Source organism: Drosophila innubila (assembly GCF_004354385.1).
Source record: "Drosophila innubila isolate TH190305 chromosome 2L unlocalized genomic scaffold, UK_Dinn_1.0 4_B_2L, whole genome shotgun sequence".
Classification (NCBI taxonomy): domain Eukaryota; kingdom Metazoa; phylum Arthropoda; class Insecta; order Diptera; family Drosophilidae; genus Drosophila; species Drosophila innubila.
The window spans coordinates 1,467,897-1,478,170 of NW_022995372.1; the positions used below are offsets into that span (position 1 = coordinate 1,467,897).

Below are 10,274 nucleotides of genomic sequence, written 5' to 3' on the forward strand. Positions count from 1 at the left end.
ATAAAAAAAACCTTATCAGTAGCTATAATATAATAAAGGTGCAATAAAACTGACGGACGACAAGAATTAAGTTCAGTCTACAATAATGAGTTCTTCACAAGAGTCGTGTTTTCTATATCTTTTTGGATTCTTCCTATTCTTCAGTGGTGCCCTATCAAAGCCCGCTTTGATCCTTTCCAAGGACCAGATACAGGAGCGTTTCATTAGAAATCCGAAATATCCTCAACACTTTGAAGTTCGTATAAGAGAAGCACCTGAAAAGAACTTTACTGGTTTTCGTAGTGCTTTTCAATGGACAATCGGAGAAACATTCGACAACAGTGGCATACATAATGCTATAGAATTTTCCATTAATGATTCTATTAAAGAATATTACCAGTTATTTGGTCAAATTGGGATTTATAGTAACGGTTCAAAAATTGGAGTTCATCTTTCATTGGATTCAGGATCAAGTTCTTCACCTGGTCCATCGTTCAAATGCTCCAATGATTTTCCATTCTACACCGGAAGTCACTCCTGTTTTAATTCCAACTATACACTGATATCGAATGCGATTTACTTTCTGGATGTGGAAATTCGTGGTAAGACAATCCGTGGATACATCTCGGAACCTCAAAAGGACCTCACTGATATGGACGATCCCTACTTGCCTCGTTATCTAATTGGAGAAATGAAATGGTTCAACGAGGTGGAGAACTTAAGTCCAAAAAACTACTGGCTAGCCAATGAATATGAATCATGCGACTTGTTGAGTGAGATAACGACTTTGAACTACGCTCCAGAGTTGTACAACAAACAGAAGAGGAAGAGGACCAATTACAGTGGTAGCAGTTTATACGCGTACAAGTATTGTGGACCACAGAATATTTTGCAAGTGACGGATTGGAGTGAAAATATTGCCATTTATATATCAAGACCACCACCAGAAATCATTGATACAAGATCTGCATTATTTTTCCACTAAGTTTCGTTTAAAATTAAAATAATAATAATAAACTGAAATTTTAATCTAATCAAATGTTGTTTATTTCCATTTATTATACGAAGCATAAGGTCAACTTTGAGAAATGAATCACCTCATTATATCTTATCAATCTGTAGACCGAGTGTCTCAGAATCCTCTGATATGCCTAACAAAAGACTGACAAATGGTCAATTATTTATCAAGGCCAACATTTAATAAAAACAATACTCAAGAGCTGTTGTGATTCTCTGAAATTTCATTATCTTATCAGCTAGTCTTTTAAACGATCACTTCCTTATAAATGTCATATAATAGTCCGAAAGATAAAGTAAAACATTAGAGGCACACGTAAAAAGTTACAAAATATTTACTGATATACATTTATTGACACAAGTTTTCCTTTGAAAAACTTCGTTTTCCCTTCAATAACTATTATTGACATATTGCGATGCATGTCAAAACTTGTCAGGATTTTAGAATTTCCTCATAAAATATTTCCTGCCCACTTGTAACACTTTCAAATATTTTATAAATTTATTTGCACAACCATTGAAGCTGTCGGAGGGCAATAGGAAATGTTTTTTATTACAGTAAAATCAAAACAATGAAAAAAAGAATATTCCACTTGTAGATACCCTAATTATAGCTGCTATTCTCGATCTCATAAAAAATTAAACACAGAGCTTAGAAATCGTATTTATCGTATTTAACTTTTGAGAATAGAAGTGTTCACTATAGTATACACGTACATATATGCTCGACTTTAGCACACCATCTATATTAAATAAAAATAGTTTAAATTGTGTAATAGTGAAATATAATTCCTGAAATATAGATAAACAGTAGTTTTTCTAAAAATAAAAAAATTTCGTATGATTTTGCATTTCAATACTTTCTATAAAATCAAGCTAAATTTAACCATGTTTTCATTTTCATAAATTTAAGAAAATATGGCTATAAATGTAAAAATTTTCTGACAACAAAAAATTTTAATAAATGCTCAGTGAAAACGCCAGGACAAATAGTTTTATATCTATAGTTTTCTTATTGTTCTCTCTTGCTGTCTCTTCTTCACAGCTTAAGTGCGAGCTTTGGACAAACAGTATATTATATTACCCTTTGCAATTATCTTCTGTTACAGGGTATTAAAGAGCTCGCCACAGGAGAACATGCACATGACGATGGCTGACATGCAACTGCCACAGCAGCGACATGGGGCAGCTACAAACTTGACGCAACGACGCAAGTGAAAATTGCACTTGGAAGTCGCATTTGAAGTTGCATTCGAATTTGCAATGCAAAACAGTTGCACGACAATTCGCGACCAAAGCCAAAAGGCGGCACACGCCCTAAAACTAAACGCCACAAATGAAAACTAATGATTTTCACTTTACAATGATGGAGGAGAAGTGGAAGAAGTAGGAGGAGGAAATATAGGAGAAAATGTTGCAAATGCCACACGCAAAAGTCGCAGCACGGAAGCGAATGCAGCTAAAGTTGAAGCTGCAACTTGGCATGGAAAATTTGAAATTTAATCGCTAGCAATTAATTTGGCCCAAATGCAGCGACGACGCTGGCGCCCCCACAGTCAGCAGCTGTGCCCACTGTACCCACTGTTCCCACTGTGCCCGCTGTGCCTCGAGTTGGGTCACAGCTGAGCCTAACTCGGCCGATACTCTACACTCAGAAAATATATTTTATACTTTGTTGTTTTAAGTTGAGAAGTTGACTAAAAGTAAAGAAGTGAGACTTAAAATTTTTAATTTTCAAAATTCAACTTAACTTTAAATGCAGAGTGAATTAAGAGGTCAAATAATGATCATAATGATATTCCGTTAAACAATCGATTCAGCTTTGACAAAGTTATGAAAGTTTGATGTTGGTCAAATCTTTGAACTAGAAACTTTACAAGTCAAAATTTTTTGTCAAATTTGACACGATTTTTACAAAAATATGAAAGGTTTCAGAAACAAGTTTAAAGTGTTGTTTTATACTAATTATGATATAAGGAGTTGATTAATAGTGAAAACTTAAGATTTAAAATTTTGAATTTTCAAAATTCCAAAGGGGGGACCCTTTGTTCAAAAACCGAAACCAGGATCTAGAGGAAAAATATTTTTTTTTAGTATTTAATAGAATTAGAATGCAGAAAGAATAAGGAGACCAAATCATGAATAAAATGATATTTGGTTTGAAAATCGACTCAGTTTTGACAAAGCTATGATAGTTTGAAGTTGGTCAACTCTTTGATCTAGAAACTTTACAATTCAGAATTTTTGTCAAATTTGACACGATTTTTACAAAAATATGAAAGGTTTCAGAAACAAGTTTTAAGTGTTGTTTTATACTAATTACGATATAAGTAGTTGATTAAAAGTGAAAACTTGGGATTTAAAATTTTGAATTTTCAAAATTCCAAAGGGGGGACCCTTTGTTCAAAAACCAAAACCAGGATCTAGAGAGAAAATATTTTTTTGTAGAATTTAATAAAATTTAAATGCAGAATGAATAAGAAGACCAAACCATGTTGAAAATGATATTTGGTTTGAAAATTGGTTTTATTTTCATAAAGTTACGGAAGTTTCAACTTAGAAGTCAACATTATTGTAATTTTTTGATATAAAGCAAAATTATATACATACAGAAAATAACATGACTTATTAAAATCTAAGCGTAGAGCATGAAAATCATTTTTGTATTCGTGGTGTATTGGCCAAGAATCAAGTAAATTTATTTCTAAATTTTACAAAAACTCGAGTATAACTCAAAAAAACTTAACTTGATATATTAATATTGGTGATTTTCGAAATTTTAGGACTTAAGTAGATCACTTTAGGATGTTTTTAAAATAAGATTTTTGTCAGTGTATATGTGTAGAGAAAGAGAAAGAGATAGACCCCTAGCATGTCCACCTGTATTCGTATCTGTATCGAAGTCCCCACTGTATTTATAAATATGTTTGTGTGTGGTCCATGAACGTTGCACGTTCGACATTTGGCAACGTCGCTGTCGCTGTCGGTGGTCAATTGGAAAATTGAAAAATTAACAAGTATGAAAAGTGCAATTAAAGTGGGACACAATCGCCGACGCAGTTGTAATACGAGACACGGCGAAATACTAAAATTAAAAAAAAAAAAATATAAAAAAATAAAAACCTAGGCAAGAGGATGACAACGTTCGGGAATTGTTTCTGCACCTGAGCTGAACTGCCTCCCAAATGGGCCTGACTGTTGCCACTGGGCGGCTTATTAATCTGCTTTTAATTGCAACTACTGCACAGTTGCTTTGGCTTTGGCTTTGGCTTTGGTACTTGTTGTGGCATTTAACCACAGTCCACACAGTAAACTCCTCCTGTTGCCAATTGCCATTGATTAATGTGCGCCAATTGTGAAATAAATGTGTTGTTGATGTTTCCTTTGCCCTGTTGCTTTCTCTCTGTCTCTCTCTCTCTCTGTCTCTCTCTCTCTCTCTCCTTCTCAACAGACTCGGGTGTTGCAAGTTTTTTCTGTCTTGGCTCCTTGCCACCATGTTAATTGAATTATTGGCAGGGGCAATTTTGTGGCAGACACACATTTATATAACGTTTCGAGTACTTGGCCAAGAGAGGCGTGTCCAAACTAAAGTGCGGCTTATTGATTGTTGTTTGCTCAGAGCAGAGAGCAAGAAACATGTGCTACATCAAATACTAGCAGATATTTCACTCCCAATAAAAACGAAAAATTCTCATAATTAAAATTCATTTTAAAATAAATTTTACATAACTTACTTTTTTTGTTTTCAATTTGATTTTCGTATTTAAAATTCCAGATGAAAATTAATTTTACAGAAAATAAAATTCTCTTCATTTATTTTACATGACGTTAAGATTTTTGGGTCAATTTATTCAATGTTTTTTTTTAATTCTTTAAAATTGAATGTTAACAGTTTTGACTCAAAACTTTATTTAATTTAATGAACAACAACTCGAATATGTTTAACTTTTTATTTTAAATTATATTTGTCAAAATTGATTGCAATTAAGTTTGCTTATTATTTAATCCTATTATTACATACACATTCTACCTAAAAGATTCGATAAATATTATATTCTCGAGTAAAGATTTAAATATTTGAACAATTACAAAAATTCAATTTAAGCTAAAAAATTATTTAAGTGTTTATTTCTTATCAGGAGCCCCATAAATATTAGAATAAGTGAAATGAGTTAAGGTAAAAGTATGACTGACAAAAGTGTTAGGAAATAAATTCTGTCTTTGGAATCGTTAACAAATAATTTACATGCGTCCTTGACTGTTCACTTTTTATAGCATCAACTATCGATTTCAGGCAATAACCATAAACATAAACATAAATCCAAGTGATAATAAATAGGCCACAACTGGAATCCTGGAAATTGGCTTCTGTTCGTTGCACTAAAGTAAACCCCAACAATTATGCAGCAAATTAAAATCAAATAATTTAAACAGCAAATCGCCGAGCCATAAAAATCACATGCAAATTATAGTGGCTGAGTCTGAGAAATTGTGGCAATTTACGCGATGGTTGTGGCAGCAACAACATCCACTGTTGCAACTGCAACAACAGTAACAACAACCATCGCTTCATTTATTGCTTGCGGCGCTTCAATGAAGCCCCAATAAAGCCTTAAACAAATGAAGTTATTTGAGCCAATAAAAAATGACAGGCCTGAGATGACGAGGTGCATCCGATGGAAAATCAACATGAAAAGGGAAAGTTTATGCTGGCCCGCGAAGGAAAAATGCTTTGTCTGACCACAAAATATAAAAAAACTAGTCGGAAAGGCTATAGTCGAGATCCCGACCAGAGAATACCCGCTACTTTTTTATTATATATTAAAGTACTTTTAATAAATTAATATCTACTAAAAAATAAAAAACTACTGCATACATTTAGGTGCTTGTATTGCCTTTATTTTTAATGACTTTGGTTAGCTATTACTGCCGTTCTACTTGTCCGATCTTGCTGCGAATAAGTAAGATAATACATCATATTAATAGATATAGGTGATTTTTCGCGATTTGCGTGGACGAATGAGGGCTATATCTCCTATAGTTTCTGAGATCTAGCCGTTCACACGGACGGACAGACAGACGGACGGACGGACAGACGGACGGACGGACAGACGGACAGAGACACAGGGCTATATCAACTCGGCTGTTGATGCTGATTAAGAATATATATACTTTATAGGGTCGGAGATTCCTCCTTCTCCCTGTTACATACAGTTCAACGAACACAATATACCCTCTTACTTATTTGTTTAGTATAAATAAAATAATAACAACAGCCAGAACAAGTGCCATAAATATTGACCTGCTTCTGGCTCCTGTCTCCTGTCTTCTATCTCCTCCTTCCTGCCACTTGGCCAACTTGTTCTCTGCACATGCTGTTCTTGTCTTGGCCCTTTTTTATTTTCTTAATGCACACCTTCAAGTTCGGAGGCAATTTGTTATTGTTATTGCCAACCTGGTCGAATCTTAATTATATGGCAAACATGACTCTGGCTTATTTAAAGCTTTATTTATTATAGCATTTAATGTAAATTGTTTGTAAATGCCAGAGGCTATCATTATATGGCATACGATATCAGGATATTATATGTACACATATAAATCAATTCAAAAAAAATTTTAAAAAAATTGAACTCTTTCTCTCTTATACTAATTAATATCAATGTAGAATGTAAGAATGTTTATTTTCCTCAATATGACCAAGTTTATTCAGTCAACACCCACGAAGCCGGGTCCAAAGAGAGCTCTTCAATCTGGAAATTGCTTTTTTCATTGCGTTGCGCATATTTTATGCGCATAAAGTGGATCATAAAGTAATTAATGCGCTAAAATGCGACATTAAAACGCTGTAGGCCAACAAAATTTCTTCTTCATGGTTGCATCTTCGTGGGTTGCCCAACAAAACCAACAGAAATATCAAGAAAGTAAAAATTTATTCGGTATGACGAAGTTTTGAGACCCTTACAAAAACAAACTTAAAATAAAGTTAACTTAAAAAACAAACAACAAATATATGTAAAATTAGGATGGACAGAAAAGGATTGGTAAATTGAAATAAGAAATACTATATATTCAAAGAAATAAAATTAGGAACTATCTATTGTTATAATATTTTTATAATAAGGATAATAGGCTTTGATTTTTTAACTTTGTAATTTCTTTCGAATAGTAATATAAATATTTCTATCAATTCGTGAGTTTCTTTCTCTAACCGTTATTATCCAAAGTATATTTAAATAATAGTTATATTTATAGATTATATAATAAATGATCTTAAATTAATTCAAATCCACGCTATCAAACGGTCCGAAAAGATATAATTTAACAAATTTCTTATTAAATTTATCAATATGGCAAACATTATTTTTATGTAACATTCTTTAATCTAAGATAGTTTTAAATATGAAGCAATCTGTCATGTTTTTTTGATAACTTTTCTTAAAGAGGAATACACACGATTTTGATAATCCTAATAATTATACAACTTTTTTCCGAATCTTAATTTTCTAATGTTCTCTAATTTTTATTTCCAAATAACATGCTTCCTATTTTTTCTTTTTGCTCCCCAAATTTGGTATATTTTGTATTATATATTCAGCAGGGTCAACTTATTAATTAAATCTTATTGAAAGAAAATATTTTAATTTTAATATAGAATAGATATTTGGATATTCGAAATTATAGTTTGTGTTTTTCCCTTTTTAAATTGGATTTTTTAAAACATTTTTTAAGCTTGTCTTTCTGCATATTTTTAATTCAAAAAAATATATTCAGAATTTATAAATGTAGTACTCGAGGGCTTCTTCGTTACACATTTCGTAAGAATATTATAAAATCCAAAGTTAGGGTATTACAACAACAAAGCGACTGCAATCAATCTTTGGGGCAGGCGTTTTCAAGGCGTGTTCTGTGTGCTCTGCGTTGCACCTACGCCTCTGGAAGGAACTGCGCCCAGTCTGCTGTTGTTGTTGCCTGTCTCAAAAAGTCAAGAAGATTAAGACCCTAACCACATTCTCAAAACAAAAAAAAAAAACGTGAAGAAAAAAAATAAATAAAAGAGATCCCATAATAATTACAGAGCTTGCGAGTTTTCGACTTGATATTTTGGCATGCGTAAAAATTCTGGCAACGGTGCTTTCTTCTCCTCTGACAGCGACTGACAGACAGCAATTGCCCAAATATAATAAATAATTAGCCATAGCCAGAGTCAGAGTCAGAGAGTCAGATTCCAGAGTTCGGAGTCCAGAATTTTAGAGTCCAGAGGGCGTGCCAACGGCTCCAGTTTGCATTAAATCAAATATTGGCTGCTAGAGAAAGTGTCTGCGACCCAATTGGCCAGAGATAAGATAATATGCCACATTTTAATCATTAATGCCGACAGTGCTGTAAAGTGATGGACCTCTTGCTATAGATAAGCTGTCTATTGTGACTTAAGAAAGCTCACGCTCAGTGTTGTGAGTAAAAAGAGCTAGACCAAAATTAAAAAATAGCTATAAAAATCAGATAAAAATCTACTATAGTATAGTAAAGCAGAGTATTTAATATTGAGTCGATATTTGGCTGTTTGAACACTAAGAATTCAGAGAGAAACACAAAAGTACAAAAGTAGTTAATATAACTCATTTTGGCCTTACCGTTATTTTTAAAAATTAAAAACAAAGAAATAAAATTTGGAAAATTTTCAGTATTTAGGAGTCAAAACGCTCCAGATCTGGCGGGAAAATAGCTGAGTTGGCAACACTCCCCACTCTTAATAATTATAAATAATTTTCAAAGAAAAGCAGCTTAGAAAAAAGTCAACTTTTCTTTGAAATAGCTATCAGTATTATGGGCATCCATACCAATTTTAGGGAGTTAGCTTAGTATCCGTTTATTATACCCTGTGTCCATTAAAAATAAGCAAACAAGGCTATTATATTTACTTACTATATTATCGCTGTCAGAAAATAGCTAGAACTAGCTTTTGCATAGATAAATTGGCAACAGTGATTCTCCCAAGCAACAGTGACGCAACAGTTGAGTGAGAGAGCGCATCAAAAGCTCGCGCTGATAAGAATTTGACGTTTAGTGAACAAATAGCAAACGCTGGGCGCTCAGTCAACTTTAAGCAGCAGCAACAGGTGCACGAACATAAAAACATATATCGAATAATACATAAATATTATAGTAATTGAAATATTTTTTCTTAAATTCAACAGCATGTCAACAATTGTACGTAAACTAATTAGCACTGCAAATGCAGCGAAGCCGGTAGCGCCATACAAGTAAATATAACAACAACAACTCACTTATTGTGTGTGTGTGATTGAGAGAGTGTCAGAGAGCAAGAGAGAGAACTTTCATTTTTCATGTTCTTTGCTGTTGCTTCTATGCAGCCCAGCAAGCATTATAAGAAATTTTTGAACTACAATCGAGTATCTTTTTTAAATATATTACAGTTTGAGCCTATGCATAAATGATTTTCATTGCTTTTTAAAATCGCGCATAAGTTTAATATCATTTTATTAATATTAATCAAAGTGCTTGAAAAAGACTCATACCAAATGCTTGCTGGGCAGTTGCTCATTACATTTTGCATAATGTGTGATTGAGAGAGGGTCAAAGAAAAAGAGAGAGTAATTTAATGCTCTTTGTTGTTGTTTCTATGCAGTCAAGCTGTGGTGGCCGATCGCACTGTTTATGTCTCCGGCTGTTTGGGCTTGGACAAGACAACGATGCAACTGGTGCCAGGTGGCGCCACTGAGCAAACCGAGATGGCGCTGCAGAATCTAGTGGCGGTGTTAAGGGCAGCTGATTCCGATATCGATAAAGTGGTCAAGAATACAATTTTCGTCAAAGATCTCAATGATTTTGCTGCAGTCAATGAGGTTTATAAGCGAGGTAAGCATTCCAATCAGACTTGATCGTTTGTTTTTTTTGAACAATTTGCGGTTGATAAGCCATCAACATCGGATTTGGCCTTGGGATCGACATCAGTTGGCTTATCAGCAGCGGTCTTGGCAACGAAACTAATAAATTTGTTTACCGCTCAATACAATCGTAAACATTTATAATATGCTCACTGTAACGTTTAATGCTTATCGCTCTTTTCAGTGTTTGCTAAGGACTTTCCAGCACGCAGCTGCGTTCAGGTTGCCAGACTTCCAATGGATGCACTGGTCGAGATTGAATGCATCGCTCTGACTGGAACCGTGCACACCGTCAAATCGGAATAGCAATCAAAGTTATAAACAAAATAGAAACACGAACAAAACAATAAAACTTATAATTCAAATATT

The 10,274-nt window shown here is 33.6% G+C and overlaps 1 protein-coding gene across 1 annotated transcript; it reads left to right on the plus strand.

Annotated features, from left to right (window-relative positions):
* The first annotated feature begins 7,911 nt into the window (after positions 1–7,911).
* On the plus strand, positions 7,912–10,274 carry LOC117781734 (rutC family protein UK114). The gene is made up of 4 exons (XM_034618550.1): positions 7,912–7,916; positions 9,195–9,260; positions 9,647–9,876; positions 10,090–10,274. The coding sequence occupies exons 2-4, from the start codon at positions 9,196–9,198 to the stop codon at positions 10,209–10,211; spliced, it is 417 nt and encodes a 138-aa protein (XP_034474441.1). The 5' UTR covers positions 7,912–7,916; position 9,195; the 3' UTR covers positions 10,212–10,274.

Coding starts and splice junctions, on each gene's coding strand:
- LOC117781734 (XM_034618550.1), top strand. CDS start 9,196: ATGTCAACAATTGTACGTAAACTAATTAGCACTGCAAATGCAGCGAAG. Junction 9,261..9,646: donor AAGCCGGTAGCGCCATACAA/GTAAATATAACA, acceptor GTTTCTATGCAG/TCAAGCTGTGGTGGCCGATC. Junction 9,877..10,089: donor CAATGAGGTTTATAAGCGAG/GTAAGCATTCCA, acceptor CGCTCTTTTCAG/TGTTTGCTAAGGACTTTCCA.